This window comes from Neopsephotus bourkii, unplaced genomic scaffold (genome assembly GCF_033783945.1).
Source record: "Neopsephotus bourkii isolate Nb327-2 ecotype Australia unplaced genomic scaffold, CSIRO-AGI_Nbou_v1 NB_1624, whole genome shotgun sequence".
NCBI lineage: Eukaryota > Metazoa > Chordata > Aves > Psittaciformes > Psittacidae > Neopsephotus > Neopsephotus bourkii.
Window position 1 is genome coordinate 6192791 of NW_026902099.1, and position 23386 is coordinate 6216176.

The window sequence follows — 23386 nt, forward strand, 5'->3', positions numbered from 1 at the left end:
TCCAGCAGTTCATAGTTGGGAATATCAGGATCTCACAATACACTTTGGAGTAATCTGTCTACATAAATGGAAAATAGTCAGTGTAGTAGCACTTCAGAATTATAACTTTATCCAAAATAAGACAAAGAAACAATTTAGTGGGAATATTTTTTTCCTACAACAATGCTAATTAATGTGTGTATATATATATATGTATATATACAAGTTTTATATATATATATATATATATATATATATATATATATACACAAGTTTTCCACCATTGTGCTAAGTGACTTTGAAAGAGACTTTGAAGGGAATACTCATCCATTAATTTTAAGACTGTAAGGAAAAATATTTGGAAAACCTGTGTGTTTTCTTTAAATACAGTGCATTAGCAGCAAAGGAGGTCAAAGATTGCAGTCCCCATTTCAGATAGTCGACTTTTCTTTCTACTACTGTCCTTTTCCCTTTTTATATCAAGAAACTAAACTGCAAAAGGAAAATGGGGGGAAAGATTTTCAAACCATGTCTAAAAATCTCCATTTCAGGGTAGCTCAGATTCTTAAATGGATACTGCTTAGTACTACAGCTTGGCTGCAGGAAAAATAAAACCAGTTTCTTCTGAAGTGCCAGCTTCTAGCCTTCCTGGTGGTGGCACTTCGAAGACAAGACAGTACCTTCCAAGCCTAAACTTGGGTCCTCCAGCACCACCTGAGAAGGAACTGGGATACTTCGAAATGCAACTTCGCTAATTTCCAGTCATGCTTCTGCTGGAATGCTCTCGGTTCTTTTCTTCCTCTCCTCTTTATAGAAGAAGACATTGAAGGAAAATAATTTAAAAGTGTTATAGTCAGAAGAAGAATTGGAAGAGTAAGAGGAAAAAGTAGTTGTCTGTCAATGTTGCTACTGGATTATCTGCTAACTTGTGATCACTTCCAAAAAACATGTCACAGAAAAGTTACACAAAGGCAGATAATTCTGTATTTGTATCTTTTAACAAAAAGAAGAAAGTGCCATCACAAACCTTGGCTCACTTTGAGAAAAGAAGTTTTTGAGTCTTTAGAGATACAAAAGCAGGTAACAAACAGAAAAAATAAAATGGTACTTCTGTGAGTCATGCTTACTGTATATGTTTTAAAAATACACAGAAAAGGTTTATGTGGCATGTCAGTGTTCCATTCTTTATCTTACTCCTCCATTCAGGCTTATACTGCAAGGTACCTTTCTTTCTCCATAGTTTCTAAAACTATCCAAAAATGATAGTTGTGCTAAGGTATGAAGCCAGGTTGCAGTCCCCCCTTGTTTTCAAGTCACTTTGTTCTTCTCAAAATGCTCTGCTCACAGCGGTGAGGGACTGTTGAGGAGGACTGAATATCCTCTCTGTCTATAACACTGTTTGCTTGTGGAGGTTTATGAGAAATGTCTGCCAGTTATATGTGTGCTCTCTGAGTGGCTCTAGTCCCTGAATACTCAGGGGTACTGAAATACAGACTTTGATTTTTTTTTTTTTTTTCTGACAGTTTGTTGGGGTTTTTTTCTGTATCTGAACAGTTTTAGAAATATTGGTCTTCTGTTGTGTTACCTATCTGGATAATTTTAAGTTTTTTAATTATAAGAAAAACCCCATGCAGTGAGGGTTCTGGCTAATGATTTCTTACCCCTTTTCCAACACCTCATACTTTTCTGTTCTCTTCCAGGAAAAGTTCTTCAAAATTCCTGCCTCTGAAATCTTAACTAGTGATTTTCTTCAGCAGAAGATGCAGATGATCATGAATGCCCTCTGTCCTCCAGGAGGAAACTTAGGTCAGCTTGCTGATATTTTAAAAGGGGAATGGGAAGGGAAAGGGTCTTTCAGTCTGCTATTGCATATGCAAAGTCTTAGAATTCATATTACGCATGGGCAAAACTCAGAACAGAGAAATGCAGGAGTTGGTAAGAAAAGTTCCAGTTACTTGTTCAGTACATTCCTATAATAGTGGGACTTCCTTTTGAGAAACAAAGGCAATGGTTCAGTAAATTCACATGTAGCATGCAGCGATATGTGAATACAGTCATGCCTATGCAGGCACTAACGTGTCATTTGTATGTGTATGGAAGTTAACCAGAACACCCTCGTACTGTCACAACACATTAGGGAAAACTGAAAAGGAATTTGGTACATGGCACATGCTTTGGGTGAGGTTCTAGTTTTGAATGCTCATCTGATTTAGAGCATCCCTTACTGCAGCAAACTTCCATGGAAATTGAGCAAAAACTTAATCCAAACCCAAGCACAAAGGGGTTTTGTGCAGTATTTCACTTGCAGCAGAAAGTATCTCTACATGAACTACACATGCCCAAAGTAGCTCTGTGTCCCTGCCACAGCTTCAACCTTTGGAATGTATTCCCTCCAAACACCTGGCTGTCAGTGTCCACCATAACCCTGCTGGGGTCTTTACCATACCTATAAAAAGTGGCCCTGTTGTAAAGGGGGTCAAGGATGTTACCTTTGAGACTGATAAAATTGTCTCATTGAGACACAAGGAAATGAGTTTTTATCACTGGGAAGTCTTTATATGTGCTTTGCTGTGGTACAACTGCTGGTGCCAAGTGCTTCAGGGGAGGGCAAGGCTTGGGAATTTGTCACTGAACACCATTTCAGTTGGCATGAGAAATTTTAAGGTACAAATTGGAATTTCAAAATCAGTAATTCATATATTTTCCTATTAACTGTTGTATGACTTTAGATATCCTAGTGAAGATCCTGCCCAAATTACACTTCTGTCCTATCAAAAAATTGAAATTAATATTCAACAATAATTTGGTTTTATTTGTAGATGACTTACCGTGGCTGGAATGCTTCATCAAGTCCTATAATGTCAGAGATGGAATGAATCATCAAGTTTATTACCAAATTTTTGACACTACAATTGTTGAAGATGTTATATAACGATGTGTTGCTAATTGGATTCTTAACTGGATTACTTCCTGTTTTGGGATCAGAGACTATGAAAAATCTTTGTTCCTTTCTTGGAATTCAACCTGTATGTATGAAGTTTTAGTTTGTATATTAATATGAATGGAAATTATGCTTTGATGTATTTACTACTTTCCTGGAATACAGCCTTATGATCTGAGGGCAAGAGCAGGTGCTAAGCTTTTCAGTGGAGGCTGCTTGGCTCATGCTGAGGTAGGCAGTCTGGTATTCACCTGTCCTTCAAGAAGCCAGCAATGAGGTTACTCTAAACTGGTGTTTTACTCAGAAAGTACAGTCAGAATGTTGCTGCTTTGTTCATTTCTGTTTTAAAATAAACAAGGTCAGCAGAGATAAGGAAAAGGAGCTCTTCAGTAAACTTCCTCTCAGACAACTTTGTGCAAGCATGTGTTACTGTTTGCAGCCAGTTTGATGGGGAGGTTGGCCATTTTTAGACTAATTTGATTTTGCACCGATACATACGTTTAGACAGAACTCTTCCTGATAATCACTAAGGTAATTGCTGTGTGCACCAGTTACTGTAAATTTTGATGGAGATACGACGTGACCATGTCATGTTTATCACTAAAATTAAAGTCAAGCTATGAAAGTAAGGTAAAATTGTAAAATAAATATTGACATTCACTAGAATATAATGTTTTTTTAAGGTGGCCCTACTGGGTACCAGAGTTGTTAGCATGCTTATTAGCTGGGTGTGTGTTTCCAAAGGCTCTCACATATCTGTCTGAATTTATTGTCAGATTACACTGCCCAGATCTGCCTTTTCTGCCTCACGTAATCAGATTAGATGACTAAATTTAGAGTTACAGAACTGATCTAGTGGCTTAAAAATACTACTGGGCTAGAAAAATTACTCAGTGGTTTTACTTTGCATTCAGAAGTCTGTAGAACAAATTCAGGACATGTTTCTCCAAGGATTATTAACGTAGAAATCACTGTCAAGTCAAATGCTTTCCATCAGAGCAAAATTGCGTAATATTTAAAACAGCTGGTTTTTAAGGCAGTTCAGAAGCAAGATGGAATACTTGTAAGTAGATTGTTATTCTGATAGTAGATGACATTATTTTTCAGGGCTGTTTCAATTATGCAATTTGTCATTTCATCTCAATATCTGGTGATAATTTTCTGGTACTCTAAAGAATTATACTGGGTTTATATGTCATAAACTAGGAGATTGTTCTTTATTGATTGGTATACGGGGAAAATCAATATCAAAAGTGGTTAGAGGATATTTCCTTTCAAGAATGTGTAAAAAACAACTTTGGAATTGAGCAAGCAGCTTACAGAGAAGCAGCTTACAGAGGAGCAGCACTGTCTTATGAAAGCTTGCCAAAATCTGTGAATTAATGGATAAACCAGTGATAGTTAGAACAGGTTATTTAATATTATAAAAAATGTAGACACTGGCCCTATCCAAATTATTTCAGTAGTTAGGGGTTAAAGGCAGTCATTTTTGCTTTTATTGTATGTAGTGTATAAAAACATTGGAATGAAATATTTTTATTTTAATTTTTTTCTTAACTCAGATATTGATATTGTATATTTTTTCTAAATAAGTCTTTATAAAATAATAAACAAGAATGTTTTGAGCTTCAGTGTAAACTGTATCAATTTCACCACATCCCTTGCCCAAAATCCCTGACAGAAACCCTGCATATGTGTCACTTCACTTTCTACTCTTGACTATTGTATTAAAAAGTTTAGTAAAGATTTTACAAATACTGAGATTTTCTTGTACTTTTAGTTTCTAGGTTTTAAACTTTTCTTGTCAGTAGCTTTCATCCAAGAAAATGCTCCAAATTAATGTTTTTATAGTTGTTGGATTGAAACATATATGCTTAATTCTCTTTCTAAATATAAATCATAGAAATACTTCTAATTAGTTATTAAAACTATTTATTTGGCAATACTAAAGATCACTGTATAGAAGGGAGTTAGTGCACAGACAGTTGAAAATGTCTGTGTCTCATTGATAGCCTATATAGAGAAAGGTGGAAGTCACAGAGATGGGACTCGGCCCTTCAGGTGCTTACCCTGGCAAACGCTGTGGCCTGTGAATAGCTGACTGGTGGATGGAATACTGAGATCGCTGTGTCCTGAACTTACAGCACCATGAGACTCCAGTTTTTGAAAGCTGAGCATCCTGGGCAGCAATGACTTTTAGCCGTTACTAGCAACTTCGTCAATACAAACACGAGTCATGTTTCCCTTGCTCAGTTTCTTGATCAAGTATGTGACTTACAGTTCTGAAACATTAATGTGTGTTTTAATGGTTAAGAATCCCAGCCCGAAAAAGATAATGTTGTATTTAAAGACGTTCAAAAGTTGAACCAAAAGCAAATCAGATTCACATCCAGTGAAAAATCCAGGCATTTCTTCCTGGTATCTTGTCTTCCTCCATCCACACATACATCGCAGCATACAGGGTAACTGCATCAAAGCATCAGCTTCTTACTAGAAATGTGGGCTAAATGGTAAATCTGTATAGAATGAATTACATCGAACAGCAAGCAACATCCCTATGGGCAAGGGCTGTGTTTTGTTTTATACAACTATGAAAGAAAAGTAAAGCAACATGAACCCACCCCCCATCAATTACACAGGTAAGTGCATAAAGTGGTGAAATTGAAATAAGAAAAAAAAGAAGTTTTCAGAAGAAAAGAAACGAGCATAAATGTGAAATAATGTTTTGGGGATGGGGCTCTTTGAAGTCCTTGTATTGATGGGGTTTAAAAACACATAATTGGAAGTCTCTCTAACATAATTTGAATTTAACATCTTTGATGCCTCACACTCTCTTGGAACTTCAATTGGAAAGACATAAAGTAAATAAGTATATACTGCAGAAGCAGAGTCATTCCTGGTAGGTGACCTGCTGCTCAGTGGTGATTGAACTTTCTCATCAGCTTTTGCTGTTACGGGATCCAGAGATTTACAGGCAAGACTTTGAAATGCTTTGCTTAATACTAATCCTTTGGCTACTGGGCAGCAGGAAGTGGGGATTGCAGGAAAGACAACAGAGCCCGCAGGCTAACAGCTGGGGCTTGCAACAGAAGGAAGGGAGTTTATAGTATTAGCAGAGATGAAGCTTTAGTTCTTCAATACCATGGTGTTTTACATCCACGAGAATTTAACTCCATTTAGGTTACTTTTGGATGAAGCCCTTGTGTAAATACATGTCTGGGGCAATGCAAAAAGGGATAAGACCAAATATTGAAATGGAGTTGTGAAAAAGCAAATATAAAAGTTAAAGTTCTTCAGATGGAATGGAAGCACTGCAGGAAATTTTCTTCAGTGGAGGAGAGAAAAAAATTCAAATGAGAATTTGCCACAAAGAAACTTTGTTCTAAGTGAACAGTGAATATTAAGAATTTGAAACAAGGAAATTTGGTAGAAGATGGAGAAGGACAGAAAGAAAGAACAGTTTCAGAGGACACTAGCAAAGGCAGAAGTGATACTAGAAAGTCTGAGATGGTTTGCTGCAGCTCCTGTTTACAGCATTTCCTATACCTGAGATTCCCATGAGAACTATGATTTCTTGAAACGTCCATCTTATGAAGGATTACCAGGTCCTAAGTGCTTGAAAAATAGAGAGCAGAACTATGCTGTCATTAATGAGCTCATATTTGTGCTAAAGCTACTGATGAGCTTCACCCCAGAACCATGCTACAGTGTGGTTTTCCTTCTTTTTGCTACAGCTCCAGTGCATGCCTGCCGAGGTAATGCTGTAAAACTACTGCAGCATTATCAGCCTCCATAAACTGAGCAAATTCAAAGCCTAGGAATAAACCTGTGTTTAGTAGGTACTTGTTTTAACTTGAATTTTTGCAAGTAAATGAGGAGGAAATGGGGCTTAATGTGGACATATGCAAAGAGAAAAAAATTACTTTTTTTTTTTTTTGTCCCATAACTGTTCTATTACAAATGTGAAGCTCTGATCATAAATTTGTTCTGTACCTTCTCCTGTGCGTGTACAGCCTGTGGACTACCGCTGTTAAAATACAGTTTTGTGAAGTGCAGCTACATCTTTAGAACTGAGTCTGAATTTAACTGTAATTTCCAACACTGGCTATCAGGTAGATTTGAGTTATGGATGTATTAGCTTCCCTGAAGGCAATTCTCTGAACAATGGCAGTTTAGAAATGCTGCTTGAATTTTGTACTAAAAGAGTGGTAAAACTGAACACTAAAATCTGGTGACAGATTTGAGTAGACTTCATTTCTTTCTTCTCCTGTCTACAAATGACCCTTAAGCAACTCAAAGCTCCTCTGAAGCAACTTTTCAGATGACAAATATGATCAGTCACAAGCAGGATGTGTATTTACCGGGGGGGATTTGTATTGTTTTGAGCAAGGGGTATCATGTTTGCACCAGACAGCAGTGCTCCATGCGGTTATTCTGGCATACAAACATACGATACTCCATCTTCAAGGATACTCTTTTCCTACCACATTTACTATGCTAAAGGTGCAAACTCTGTCTTAAAGGGAGACGTTTACTTTACATTTCCCCTATTTGCTGTGTTTTGTCGAGGGTAAACCAACTAACATCAAAGAGAAAGTTGAAGAATTGCTTTTCCCCTTCAGGTCAGTCTGCATTTGTTAGCGAGATGCTGTGGCTTGGGTCCTTGCAGGAAAAAGCAGCAGAAAAGAAAGATTTAAAAGCTTAATTTGAAGAGATAAAAGTCAGAAGCTACACAGGAAGGGACAGTAAAGAACAAGGAGTGCCCCTTAAAGATCTAACAGCCTTTCTGAAAATCAGGTATTGTAACTTGAAAATCCTGATGCAAATCCGTTGGCTGCCATTATCTATATGATTTGTTAATGATTAACCTTTTGAATATTATTCCAATCTATAAGTGATTAACTAGACTAGTAAGTCACAATTATGTCTGAACAAGTTTAATTCCTCTGGGTTCAGCTACTGGAAATTGTTTCTATTTGAAATGAGAGATGACTGTTTGGTTTCCATTTAAAAACTGTGTGGAAAAAATTCACGTGGCAAAACTACAACATTCATCATTAGCTAGATACATTCTCGCTCTTCACCAAGTGCCAGGGCCTGCTCACATCAGATCATTTTATCTGGCAAGGACTATATTCCACAATGGTACCTTGCAAGAGTGCCTATTCACAGCAAGCTTACCAAAGCATTGTAAAAATAGCAGGAGTTTTCAAAGCTCGTTTAGCTTTTCTGTGAGACCTGGAAAAATGTGAATGTCTCTGGCCTACTTTTCAGTCTGGGTAAAGAGGTGGCTGATTTGATGTGATGGGGAAGGGAATTCTTAACCCATTTCTTAGTGACGATGGCAAAGGTACTCAAACCTCATTTTAAATATTGAGGTCATCGGCTAATATCTGTCAGGAAAGCACAGATCTGCACCAAATACTCCTGTCAAGAGCACGTACACCAAAGCAAATCAGAACTGGAAATCAATTCCAGCTGAAACCGACACAAGGAAAAATGTGACAGTGGTATATTCTGCTTTTGGTAGTTCATCTTTTCTCATTCTGGTCTGAATATTAACTCAATAGGAAAAAAAAAATCTGATTCAAAGCATAATGAAAATACTTGCTTAAATAGAACAGGGACTGCAGAAGAGGCACTGTATTGAAGCACTTTTTTTCTTATGGAAGATCAACTTGTCTTCCTGGAGTGTTTCATTCTTCAGGCAATTCTCCTCCCAGTCAGCATACTTAGGTTCCCAATTCCAAAATCTTATTTTACTGGAACTGAAGTCAGCATAGAACACCACTGCTTGGAAACTGTCACTCTTTTAGGCTCCAAGAGGCTATCCTGAACATACCCTGTGATAAGAAGTGTCACTAATATTCATGAACAAGTTCTTCTCCATTCAGTCTTTCCTATCTGTAGTAAGGTGACTGGAAGATTTTTGTATAAGGAGTTTTTGATACATGAGCTTGTTGCCTTCTCATGCATACAGGTGTACTCAAAATAGCCTCTGAATGCTTACCAACCAGAGTAATCCATGATTACTCATGTGCGCGCCTCTGTACCATGGATACCATGCAACTGCTTTATATAACAGCATAACTGATCAAGGTATACATAATAAATGCATGAGTAACCAATTTGCATGTATTCAATCATAATTATATGAGTGCCTTATCTTGTGCACTTCAAATACATACGCACCTCTTTGGCAACCACAGCTTTACTGAGATAGAGTATTGGAGCACAGTATCTGAGGGACTCATAAAAGATGAGTCCAGATCCCAAACCTGACAGCTGTCAGTGGCTGACGAAGCTGTACCTGAAAGTGCCAGTGAACACAGAGCTGACGAGCCCCATCACCAACTGGAGCACCGTGCAGTGGGCCATGACCCACAAGGAGGGATCCTGATTTTAGTTAGAGAACAGCACAAATATTGACAGCACAATAAATAAATCGTGAAAAGTTGTTAATCCAGAATAATTCTAGCCTGTTCACTGATGGAGCAAAAACAGGCTCTTGATGAGATGTGAGGGTTTGGTAAACATAAGTAAGTTTGGTTATGATCCATAAATGGCTCAATTTCCCAAATTAAGAGCAGAAATAATGTGGGACAGAAATAAGCTGTTCTCAGCTACCTGAAAAACATGTTACTAAATACTCGCAGGGTGTATCGTTCCTTGTATTAGATGCACACAACTTAAATGCTAGTTGGCAATAGAGGACTTGTGCATTTTAATCAAGACAAGAACTTAACATTAAAGGCCTAATTGTACAAATAACCTATCTGTCTTGTGCAGTACAGAACAAAGTAGTATCTTTAAGCCTAATAGAAATTAGTCAATCTGTTGTCATTTCTAGCCAGCTGTGCTTCAGGCAGTGGCATTATTAGCCATTAACTCATCTAGTACTAAGCGACATGCAAGTGTTCAGAAAGGGCTTCAAATAATTGAGCAAATCACTATCATATCTTTTCATGGTACTGGAACTGCTGCAGCCCCAAAGGTGTATGTACTCGCTGAGACAAAATGCTGCTTCATTTATAAATGTGTACAAGAAGGAACTAGGAAATTCTCCACAGATTTCTCCTAATTTTCATTTTATTATTACTTGAAGATATTGTGGAACAGGGGGTTTTCATGTAAATAAAATCTTCATGACAAAAAGCGTGAGCCTTTTGCTCTTCCATTTATTCTGTAATGAGAATCTCTTTGACATATGTCTGAAAGATGTTTGAGCTTTTCCTGTTTACCTTTACTGTTCTGGTTGCATCAAGATGCTTTCAAAGGGAAACCTACTATAAAGATACACAAATTGAGGATGATGACTGAAAGTTGGCTCTGATGAAGAGAAGAAACAAGCATAGAGAAAATCCCAATAAGCCTTTTGTGAGTCCTTCTGCAGCTTTGTCCAACAAGACTATGACGTTATTTTTTTATATATTTTGCCATAGGCTCATGTGTCCACTTAAAACAAAAAAAAAAATCCAAAGTCAAAATCTGTGAAGTATTTCTTGAGGCAGTGACTATCATCTGGACAGTTCAGTCCATTTATTCAACTATAATCTTCTGCAGCCACTTGAAATACAAAAAGCATTGCGAAACTGAAGAAGCTCCAAGGTGTACCAATGTATTCAGATATTCATTCAGGACATAGTGAAACAAGTGGTAGGGTGAAACTGCTCGTCAGTATTTGAAGCAATTGCTAATGTCTGACACTGACAGCTCTGAATGAAAAATGTGTTAGGTACTATACTTGGGGAGTAAGATCTATACTTGCTTGGGTTTTTTTGTAGAGGAGCATTTTAGTTTACTGTGGTCATACTTCAAACTTAGATGAGACCTTCAAGTGAGATTCAAACACAGAACAGGAATGAAAAAATAAATTCTGACACAACAAGCTGAAAGCAAACAAGGATTAGTCAGAAAAATTGCCTTTAGACTATCACAATTGCAACTATATTTCATTGTAATTTACTTAAAAGAGCAAGACCTCAGCCTAAGCAATCATGTTATCTTGTTAGGAGGGCATCTGAAGCATTTGTTAGCTGATCTCCATGGACAGAAAAAATATGACTAATGGACATCATTTTGAAGCCAGTCAAGCCAGTAACACAGCCAGAGCTAGGGATCGTGTGCTATGTATCTCAAAGACACACATATGGAGACAGTCTGTGTTGTAGATTGTGTGTATTTATGATCAGATGCAACATATAAATGAACCAGAAAAATGGGGGGGGGATGTTACAGAAAGGTTGTTAGGGTAACAATTAATATAGGAAACCTACATAGCAGCTACAGGCCAGTTCATCACACCCATTTTCCCAGAAGAGGTGTCACTGCATTTCAAGTCCACCAAGTACAAGAAATTTAGTTTCCTTTCTTAGCTTTGCTGCAGGCCAAGGGTTCAAATACTGCTTATCTCCCACTTGAGAAAGTAATGAGGTTGTTAAAAGCACTTTTGAGTAGTTCATCTTGTCTTTTGAAGAGGTGGCAAGGGCTTTGCCTGATGACTTTGTTAGAGGCTTTCATTCAAAGCTCTGAAGCACTACTGAATTACTGCTTTTCTTAAGGAAACAGACAAAGCAACAGGGCATCATGCACAAGATATGAAATAGATTTTCCCTCTGTGTTAAAACTATAACAAAAGTTATTCTATATGGAGAAAACCAAGTTTGATTGGAGTTCCTCACTTATTGCTTCTGAAACAAATAGGAAAATCTCCTACCTTCTGAGATTATACACCAGTCTTGATATCGTGCATACTGCTTTCTGGGTATGAAAAGTAGCTAAGAACTGGCAGGAAACAATTTTTTAAAGTTTTCCAGTGCTGGTTTTCATTTTCAAGCAAATTAAACACCTTTTTATGCCAGACTCTTAGAGTTTGAGTTGAGATTGACATAGCCTTTCTTTGAATGCTGATGAGTGATCATTATAATTTTTTCTCTGGAAATGTGGAGATAAGCCCTCTTCTTGCTTTCGTACTCAGTAAGCCTTAATCATCCCTTGTGTAATTATGGCAATTTCAAAGCAGTTACACTACCAATAGGCGGGACGATATGAATCATATTTGCCGATGTATGACTTTTTAGAAAATGGGATGAAAACATAAACATGTTTTACTTTATAGCAAAGATTTATGTTGGCCTCAGACTGCTCCAGCTGATTGCTAATTAGACATTTGGCCTTAAAAACAAAACTATGTGAACACACCAAAAATCCTTCATGGTTATGTTTGTTAATCTTGTTAGAGTGGTGCACTTACCAAAGCCATCATGGGAAAGTAAGTATAATTATCATAGCGGTGCAGGCAAAAGAACTTTGAAACGTCACTGGCAAAATGCTAGAGCTCAATTCTTTCTAATATAGAAACCAATTTTTATATCTCAAGCCCTGTAGTTTGTTATGTGTTGGTCTGATACATGGAAAAGTATTCCTCTAACAGATTTATCCATTTAACAGATAAGCTATCCTTCACATTCTACCTTTTTGAGAAAAAGGAGCTTGTGTGTATATATTTAATAGGTTTGGTGCTCCTGCAGGAATTAATTTAAAATTGCTTCATGTGTAGCGAAGAACACGGATGGAATTTGTGCACCTGAATAGAAAAAGGAGCTGACAGCCTTGGTCTGATACCAAACTGAAGGTGCCTCTGTGTCTGGTTTACCTGACTGCATTCTGAAATGCTGCCCCACTCTGAAAACTCATGTTGTGGAAATGTAGCAGTCACTTTGCAGTCTAGAAAGGATGGCATGGGTTCAAGGATCCCATAATGACAGTGCTTAGTTGATACTTAATATTAGATGGGAGGTCCTCCTAATTTTCACTGGATACTGTGAATCCAGGTTGCTGCATTGCTGTTGTGCACGACCACTGATATCTTGAAATATCGCCACTGGATCCTGGAAACAATTGCTGCCTTCTCTAACACCTCCATGGAAGGCCCTCTGCATCAGCAGGATTTGCACAGCTACAGTTCTTTCTGAAGATGCAACTTCATAAATCACTTAAGCCCCAGCAAGTCCATGATGCCACCAAAAAGACGAGTCCTTCACTTTCCTCTGCTTATAAGTTCTCAAGACCTCCTTCATGCTGGTAATAGTAGGGTTGTATGATCCCTGATGTAGCTCAAAATTAATTTTTACAGGAAGAGAGAAAAAGAAGAGATTTAGACACTATCTATGTCGATGCAGGGAGCAACCACCCATTTTGGCAGCGTTAATATCTGTCTTAGGTTTTTAGCAATTAAAACACCTATGAAATCAGTGTCCAGGCAGGGGCCATTATAGGAAAAATATTGCTAATGTTTGGTTCTCCAGAGCTCCTTGGAAAAGCTCAGACTTGCCTCCTCTTACTGCCAGAAAGATTTGCCATTTTCAGTGGACTGTACGAATTTTTGCAACATCCTTCCAGTGTGATTTGATCAACAATAAAGTCATTAAAAGGGTGACCATGTATTGTTTTCATCAACTTGTCATAGCAAAAATGAGTGCATATCAAATGTCTTGGGACTGTTATTTCAGGTTGTCTCCCTGCAGACTGTGGGAGCAATTCTCCTGTGCTGCTTTGTATTTATCTTGTTTCTGCTTTCCAACTACTGAGTTTAGATATTTTCTTTATTATCTATCTATCTATCTATCTGTCTATCTATCTATCTATCTATCTATCAATCATCTATCTATCATCTAGTTAGTTTTGGGGATAGGAGAATAATGTTAATTTTGGAGGATAACAGCCAGGAAAACTCTGCATTGTCTTGCTATTGCACAGTAACTCTATGTCCTACAATGGCTTTAGCAGATTCCTGAAACACCATCTATGCTCTTACAGTCCTCCCAGTACACACACAGCTTCAAAATTTCAGTTTTACAGATACTTTTCAAAATCAAACAATGTTTTAACCTTTTACTTTAACAGCAAACCTTTTACTACAATCCCAGCTGGTCATTCATGGTGTCATAACCTGCCAAGGTGTTTCTTCTGATGATGACAGATGTCTACAAGAGATTCAACACTGAAACTGATGAATTAGTTTCTACAGGATCTTAAGACATGCACAATATACCTTAAGAGCAACCTTCTGAAAATCATCACAAATATAAAGAATAAGTATCCTCGATGCTCGATACAAAAAAAAAAAAAAAGGGTCCTCTTGTAGGCCAAAAGAAAAGCTGAGTTAGACACTTGCTCAAGATCCTCATACTGAATTTCAGAGAAAACATTTGCATTCAGATGCTGACCCGCAGACAGGAACACAAATATTTTTCAGCTCAGTTCAATAAAAGTTTAGTTCTATGCATGCATCTATATTGAACAACTATTCCATAAAACCCAGAAACAGTCCATAGAGCAGAGATTAGGATCCTCTTGGTCCTGCCCTAGGAGAGCAGGAGGTCATATGTAACCTGGCTCTGCTTTCCCCATGAGTCATTTTTAGTTGAGACTGTAAGAATGTAAGTGTCTATAACAGGGCTAATCTTGAGGGTTTGAAGTTCTTTATTAAACCTAGTCCTTATCGTCTGACTTCTAACTTCTTCATATTGAATTCTCTTTCTTTCTACCTCTTCTCTCCATCTCTCCAAAGAAGTGTAAAGTAGTACTTTGAAAATCTGTGCATTTTCCTTCACTGTTGAATAGAAAATGTGACTTCTTTTTCCTTTTCATTATCTACTCTTATCTAGGTAGTATTGTCCTGACAATAGGCAGAGGTTTTGTCTTTAATAAGTCTTTGGGTTCATTAATCTGTGGAACTTATTTCTTGCTTCCAGGGGCCATTAAGAGCCTGGCAGCTATTCCTTGCTGTCCTGTTCTGATTTTTGAGAATTTCTCCATCAAAACATGATAAAAAAAGAGCTTAATTAAGAGCTTTCAATTTTTAAATTACAGCGAATTACTAGGTAGGGGGAAGCAGCTTTCTCTCCACATAAGCTGTTATTTTATTGGCACTAAATTGACTTCCAGTTTTATATTTGTACCCACCTGTGTTCTCATACATCCCTTCTCCAGAAGTCTATCATCTCCTCCGGGTTTGAGCATAGCAGCTCTCCAAACAATCTATAAATGTCTTGGCCTAAACAAAAATTTCCTTAAAAAGGTATGCTAGTTGGTGACCACTTTATTCCAAAAGTGCAGCTGTGGAAACAGTCACACAAAACGTTGGGTTACCAGAACTAAGGAGTAGTAATAATTAACAGAAATGGTGGAGGTAACTTCTTAAACTGGATTTGCTGATGAACATATAGTGATATGTAACCACAGCTAGAAGTACCAAGTAGACAGGGCAATCCTTGGGTAGTGTACCACAAAGTATTTGGATTTATTTTCTGTTTGAATTCACAGTTAGTTCTTAAAATCTGTTGCATTGGAAGAAGCTTGGTGATCTGTTCAGTTTCAAAATTGTCTCATTAATTTCTGAGTGGTTTCAAAAAATAATATTGAATCATAGAATCATTAAAATAATATTGAATCACAGAATCTTAGATAATATCAGCTCTTCTTTTCAGACTGAAAAACCAGTGTTTTGTAGTGCTTCATGGGTCATACACCACCCTAACTGAGCTGACCAAAGGCCACAGGAACATATCAGTACACTGAACAATCAGACCAAGCTCAGAACTGTACTAACGATGCCAACATGGATTTCTTTCAGCTCTGACCACTCGAAGGACACGTTTACCTTCTCCTATGAAGTACCCCAAGTGAAAGACTGATTCCTCTGTTGAATAATTACAGCACTTCATGAAGAGAACATCATCCTTTTTGAGATTTGGGTAGCCTTGCCCTATGAAAAGACCTTTGTCATATTGAACTTTGAAGTAGGCAGAGTGAGATTTTACCCAGCTGAGTCCATATGAAGGAGACTTCAGCCATATGAGCAAGGAGAAGGTAACCAAGGAAAGAAAAGCATCTTTTTTTAAGGAGCATCTGTGCCCTAGAAAAATCCAGTAGGACTGTATTGCCTAAACATCAGAGAAACTCACAGAAGTATAAACAGAGAAAGCAGAGGAGGTGGAGAAAAAGAGGATTGTAGAACCATAGAATCATATAATAGTTTGGGTTGAAAGGGTCATTAACCTTTAAACATCACCTAATCCAACTGCCCTGCAATGAGCAGGGACATCTTCAACTAGTCTTTCACCCAACCCCAGGCAGAACTCACTATGCCTACACCTTTCCTAACAATGTTTGCTTTGACCAGCTGTAACTGACCTTAGTGCCCATGGCAAGGTCAGGAAAAAGACTTGGGACCTTGTGAGGTTAAGTTATGCAGCACGGCCACAGTTAGTATGTACACGCTGATGTGGAAGGCCACTGCATAGCCTGGATGACCTACATCTAATCAACACAACTTCATCATTCTATTGGGAAAGTCTGGGTGAGCCACTTCACAGTGCATTTGTGGCTATGAGATCTGCAAGATGGATTTAAGTTTGCCACGGAGATAATCCATTCTGAATTTTGTGTAAGTAATAAGTACTAAGCAATAATTAGCTACTTTGAAAAGTCTGGAGGATGGGAGAAACAAGGAAGGGCAAGCACATTATAAGAACTGAAGTGCTAAATATTTTAATAATCAGTGAATGTTGCATGTCTTTTTAATAATAATGAAGTAGGAACTTATATATTGTTTTCATTAACATGTTCTAAAACTTGGCATATTATAAGAAATTGTTTACAGAGAAAAAAGCAGCCTTAATACCTCTCCCAATCTGTCACTAACAAAAAAACGCTAAATCACTAAACAAAGATTGTGCTTGGGGAGCTTTGCTGTCTATCTAACCAATAACAATTCAGGATTGCCTCACATTTGAATCATTTGACACATTCTTTGTGAGACCAAAAACACATTTGGAAGTGAAAATAAGAAAAATATGTTTGTTATAAATTTGCATAAACCCTGATTTCAGACCAAGCAGTACAAATTGTGATGTATCATAAGAAAAAAATGCAGATTGAAGTGGCTGTTTTGGGGAAGTAGCAAAAAGCAGAAACATGAGAAGCTAAAGTCTTGCCAGCCATTTGTATCTACTTTAACTGTGTCAAACCTTCAGTCAAATTAACAATAAACACACAGGTCATTAAACAGCTTAATTGAATTTGAGTGACATCTGCTTTTGAACACTAAGGAGGCACAACACATTTTCATAATGAAAGAATTGACTTAATTTCTCTCTTTTTTCATTTTCTCTTTTTTATTAAGTACTTCAGCCATTAAAGTGCATATTTATTACTGAAGCCCAGATGGCCAGCCACTATAAGTGTAAAGAATAGCTGAGCCATGTCAGATCTTAATTAAGTGATTGCAAATTAGATGAACATCATTCAGAGCACAGAGGCTGAAATTACACTTTTCTACCTTATAATTCCATAATGATTTGTGGAGAGTAAAAAAAAAAAAATAATCAAATCTAAATATGAATCGTTCAGAAAGCAGACGTAACCACAACACAAGGAAAATGTGTGACGCCCCTGGTGTTAGCCCTGTACCGAAGCTCTGTCGCTGCTTCTGTTGAACTTGCAACCCCTTGTCCTGGTTTCAGCTGGGATAGAGGTAATTTTCTTCCTAGCGGCTGGTGCAATGCTGTGTTTTTGACTTTAGCCTGAGAACAATGCTGATAACACACCAGTGGTTTAGTTCTTGCTAAAAAGCATTTATCCTTATCAAGGCCTTTTCAGTTTCTTGTACTATGCCAGTGAGGAGAGGCATGGGAAGCTGGGAGGAAGCAGAGACAGGACACCTGACCCAAACTAGCCAAAGGGGTATTCCATACCACAGCACCTCATGCCCAGTATATAAACTGGGGGAACTGGCCAGGAGGGGCTGATCGCTTTTCAGGTTGGGCTGGGTGTCAGTCAGTGGGTGGTGAGAGATTGTATTTTTCATCACTTGAGGTTTTTCCCCCCTTGGGTTTTATTTCTTAATTATTATTATTATTAATAATAATACTATTATTATTACTTTTAATTTCAATTAATAAACTATTCTTATTCAAAACACAAATTTTACCTTTTTGCCAATTTTTCTCTCCATCCCACTGGGTGGCTGTGGCAGGGGACAGGGAGTGAGTGAGTGGCTGGTCAGTCCTGTACCTCACATGCCCTCAACGGAAACTGAGGATACTCAGAAGGTGAAAGATTAGGTAAGAAATCTGACACATGTATTTAGTTATAAATCTGTCTTGTTTCGTCACTCTGAAAGGAAATGTGTGTGCAATAATATTTGCCAGCTCCTGTGGGACTGTTTTGTTGAACACAGAGACCCACAGCTCTCCCAGGCCCCTCTTATCAATTTTTATGTCCCAAAATGCCTTCTTCACCAAGGATGGAGAAAGGAGTTGTGATTTAGACTACAGTGGATATGCACAGGCAGCACTCAGGTCAGTTTTCTGCCTTCTTTGCACAAAGCTGCTGAAAAAAACATCCAAAGAGCATTATTTTTTTAACAAAGCATCATAGCAAAATTAAGCCCTTTATAAATATAGACTTATGGTTCCTATGAGATGTGTTATTCAGCAGCCGGGTTTCTCTGTGGCTCAGCTTCTGTTTTCAATGCTTGTTTCTAAGCTGAGTACTCAGACAAAACTATCACAGCTTAGATAACAAAATTAAATTTTGTTCAACGTTCAAAGTTCTTGTCTCAGGAGCACAAGAAGAGTTTCCATGATGAAGTATAATTCTAAACCAAGTTGGTAACTGTTGCAACCCAGGTATTCAATACTGTTATTTAAATAACTGCTGACACTAATTAGATCCACTGTCCAGGCTGGTGCTCAAACACTGGAAATCAATTTAAGCTTAATGATGCACATAACTCTTCTTAGTGTAAAGACCTGTGAAAAATCTATAATACATTTCACTTTTCCTTTGAACATTTAGGAACTTTCTGGATGTTGCTATCAACAAAACAATTAGAAGACAGCTTTGAGCTGAATGCAGTGATGACACAAGCCCACCATTTGTTTTATTCCCAGCCCAGGGTCTACGTAGTATCCCAGGGAATGATTCTCAGGCAATACACAGGAGATGAAATAATTCTTAAGTTCACTCCATTCCTTCTGGGTTTAATGTTTTTCAGTTCCAAAGGCCACAGGCAACAAAGATAGCTTCATAGCCAATGTTGGTGTTACCACACCACCTCATTGCCAGAGACACTACATGAATTTAGCTATGGTTTTAGGCCATCGATTGAAACTCTCAACATTTTGCTCTTGTGAATTGAAAAAGCCACTGGTCACACCACCTTTCTAGCATGAAATGTGAGGTGTATTTCACACTGGATGCATTAAGGATGAGAAAAGCAAACAGATCGAGGACAAAATCACTGATAAACTGGTAAATGATGCAGTCAATAAATTGCTGGTGCTGCTGAAATCAATAGGTGTGTTTTGCTTTCCATTTCAAGAAGGCCTGGATTTCACCAACAGCTCGCATGTCTTCATTCCTGATGGGATTTATGTTCACTGTTAATTGCTTAGCAGTTCCTACTTCCAAGCTATTCTTGACTAATCAGAAATATGAACTCTCTGGCACAGCACATCCCTAAACCATTAAGGCACATCAAAGAACATTATTCACCAGCGCTGTTTCTTGTACTCTCTCTCAGCTTTTGTTGGGGGGACAGGGCTATGTCTTACCAGAGTTTTACAGTTAATTGACTTGAAATTGTCTGGCAATTACATCTGGAAAAAAACTGAAAAAGTTTGAGTGTACAGTTCCTATTATAACTTTGTGGTGAGTGTACCAACTCTTCCATTATGTCACACTGCTTACAGTCATAGAATCATAGAATATCTGGAGTTGGAAGGGACCCATAAGGACCATCGAGTCCAGCTCCCTGCTCCTTGCTAAACTGTGTGACTAAGAGTAACATCCAGATGCTCCTTGAACTCTGACAGGCTTGGTGCTGTAACCACTTTCCTGGGGAGCCTTTTTCAGTGAAGAATCTTTTTCTAACGTCCAATCTGAAGTTCCCCTGATGCAGCTTCATACCATTTCCTTGTGGCCCCAGAGAGAAATCAGTACTGTCTCCCACCACTGCCCCCTTGAGGAAGCTGTAGAATGCAATGAGGTCCCCCCTCAGCCTTCTCTTGTCGAAGCTAAACAAGCCACTCCTCATAAATCTCAGCATATCCCATTACAGTTTACTGTTGGGTCTTACAGTGCAAAAGAAGAAAACATTCTTAGTTATATATTACTGTCTTTCTTTTTAATGAACTACCATATATTTAGTCAACAGTTAATAAACTAAATGGCCATCCCTCTATTCAATCTTCTTTAAAAAGCCTTCCTTTGCATTATAAATGGGTTTGGCTTCTTATATCAGTAACTGTTCTTACCATTCTGTCTTTGCTAGAGACATCTTTGAAAGATCAGATATGCCGCACTACAAGCTATTTTTGTCTTTGTGTATTTACATACTCTCCTCAGCTATGGGCCAGTGTGTCATTTGAAAGAAACTGGCAGCATAATCAGTCTCAGCAAGGTTATGCCCTTTATTGTGGCCAACAAATTAGACTCCAGAATTACAGTGTGCAACCCACCAAAACGGTACCAAAAAACATCAAAAAGTAATTGTGTGTTTTAAAATATTTTCTCTATGAAAAAAAAAGAGGAAACAAAGAAAAATTCATTAAGAACTCCCTGTTACTAGTTCCACCAAGTTTCTTTCTGTTATTCCAGTAATAACTTGGTAATGACTGTGATCTGATCTTAATTCCTATTGCAATATCTGTCATCTGGGAAGATTCACCAGGAAGCAAAGAAAAGTCAAAGAATGCTACGCATCAGGAGTGACAGGTGGAGGCCTAAAGTGCTTTATACCCTGCACCCTGCCTAGTAGCCAGTTCTCATAGAAATGAGAATAGAGATAAATCCTGTTAGCTCATCACAATCTCTTTACTGTTCTTAAAATTGGCAGTTTCCTTCTGCCAACTTCTCCACAAATGTGTATGTTTTCCAATAGCAGGAGTGAGGATTTCACAGACACTTGTGCCACACATCACAGTCAAACCCCAGAAGCTTAGCAGTTTGCTTCTGCTCTAAACATGTCTGGGTATTTTTCAGATCAGATGCTGGAAAATGATTGGCATCCATATTTGACAGACTATTTTAGTGGCTTCTTACTAAAATAGCGTATGTCTGGATCTACTCTTTTAGTACTGGTGGGTTGCACATTATTTATTATTAAGCATATGTTGAGAATGATGTGCATAAACACTGTGAAGATTTTCTTCAGATCAAGCAAAAGTGTCTGGAGTTGGCATTTAGTGACTGTTTTCAATAAAGCAGACTCAGTTCCCATTTGTGTAACTCTGAGGGGGATGTTTTCAGGGCCAATGTTTAAATTTCTAAGGTTAAAGAAATACTTCTTTATAATCAATGTTTCAGAATCAAAAGAAACATGTTAGTGGGAGTAAAAATAATGGGCTCTTCAGCAAGTGCTGCATAGCAAGGTTAATAGTCTGTTCTACAACTGTGGGCCTGCAAAATGCAGGGGATCTAGCAAACTCATATTAATTTCTAGCTAAGGTCAACATATAAACTTCTTTGTTCAGTTTTAAAATGCAAGTGTCTCCCTCCTTCCACTCATTCCACACCAGAAGGGGTTCATTTTGATTTTAGGGTCAGAAGGCTTTCATACCACACAGTTGGACCTGCCCATTTACACCTGGGCTCTGGCTGTTTAGGATCTTAATCATGATGTTATTTGAAGCTAATGGCAAAACTTCCCTAGATATGAGTAGAGTACACTCAAAATTCTAGTCTTAATTTCATAATTCTGGAAATGTTTCTGATGGGAGGGATTGAGCCTGGCTCAAGAATACAACTGAACTAGAATAGTTTAGGTAAGTGGCTGGTTAATACCTTTCAAACTCTTTCTTTTGGCCACTCCAGACCAGATGCTGGTGACCTGAATTGGAAGTGGGCTACTTACAGTGTAATCAGTGCATGTGGAAGGAGAAACGGACTCTTAATGCTATGCTTGTTAACATCAGCAGCAGTCCAAATCAGATGTACCTTAAAAAAACAGATGCAAAATATGTTGTGGCCTGATGGACAGATAGAAAAAGAATTGCTGTATTTTGGCTGGCAAACCTCTGGAAATAGCCTCCTCTTGCTTGCTGCTCTGAATCTGCCTCTGTGCCTTTTTCTGAGCATTAAAATACCTTTACAGATTTGCTGGATAACAACATAGGAGTTTATTATCATAGATACATATATATTTTTAATCCATTCTAGTATTTCTTGTCATTTCATACTTGTAATCTTAGCACTAGGGGAAGAAGGGGACTTTTATCAATATGCACACTATATTTATTATTTGTATTGCTGTTGCATCCAGGGGTCCCAATTTGTATGGATATTTCCAAACACCTGTTAAGCAAATGGAAGAAGAAAATATTATCTAAAACACTTCTCATCTTTGCTAAAACCATTAATTTACTTCTTAGTCCATACCTCTTACAGAGGATTCATAATCTGTTAAACTGCATCATAAATTTTATTGCAAACACATGAGGTGTTAGAATTCATAAAAATGAACTCTAAATTCTTTCAGGGAAGTGGGGTTTATTGGGCTTTGGGTTTTCTTTTAGGAAAAGACTGCCGTCTGTATATGCAAGTCTTATGCTCTTCTTGAAGCATAAGACACCAAATGCTTTTTGAGAGAAGATATGACAAATGGACTGACCCAGCATCTGCAGATCTTACAGTATTTGTATTCCTACACTATTATGCTGTCTACATACTGAATATGAAACAGATGCTTCTTTTATAATTTCTTTACTGGATGAATGTATAAGCCCTCTAAGCAGAGAAGTCCAGGAGGTCAACATTTATTTGTTCTTAGGAAAAATTTTCCTTAATGAGTTGTTTCTACTGTGTTTCTTAAAGATTCTTATTGTGTTTGTTAGTGAATTTACAACTGTGATGTCTAACCAAGTCACAAATTACATGCTGTAAATATAGGAAATACTGTACAAATGGATCAGCAAGTGCAATTTAGAACTGGAATCCAATTAAACAAGCTGATTTTCCCTTTAACACTTAAGGAATAGGTACAAGATTGGTCCTTTATGGCTTGCAGCAATACCTTCTGTTTTGCAGGGGAGGGAGCTATTACCTGCATTTTTTAGGATAAGGATGTGTGAAATCACTCAGTGTGCTAAAGAGAAATACGCAGCAAGTGCAGCTAAGCTGAATACGCTAGGGATGCCTGTGAACCATATATTGTTTTGTTTTGTCCTGTTTCCAAGAATAAAGCAGATAAATATAGATGATAAGAACAGGGGAAATGCTCTTTTCTGCAGACCTTCAGCCTAACAGCATGTTCCAGGTACTTGCTTTACATCCCCACCTCATCTAGAGAGAAAGGACCTGAATTTTCTAGTGCCTTTTAGGGGTAAATGGGTCTGCACACATTTAGTAGTGTTAATGCCAAAATCTTTTTCTGACAATATAAATAAAATGAAATGTTAA

The 23386-nt window shown here is 37.8% G+C and overlaps 1 protein-coding gene across 3 annotated transcripts in view; it reads left to right on the forward strand.

Annotated features, from left to right (window-relative positions):
* POT1 (protection of telomeres 1) overlaps positions 1 to 4681 on the forward strand; it is a 70012-nt gene extending 65331 nt beyond the window's left edge. For all 3 annotated transcript variants that reach the window (XM_061372955.1, XM_061372957.1, XM_061372956.1), the window contains 2 exons: positions 1680 to 1785; positions 2799 to 4681. In XM_061372955.1, coding sequence (XP_061228939.1) covers positions 1680 to 1785; positions 2799 to 2911 — 219 coding nt within the window. In that variant the 3' untranslated portion in view covers positions 2912 to 4681. The remainder of the gene's footprint in view (positions 1 to 1679; positions 1786 to 2798) is intronic.
* The last annotated feature ends 18705 nt before the right edge of the window (positions 4682 to 23386 follow it).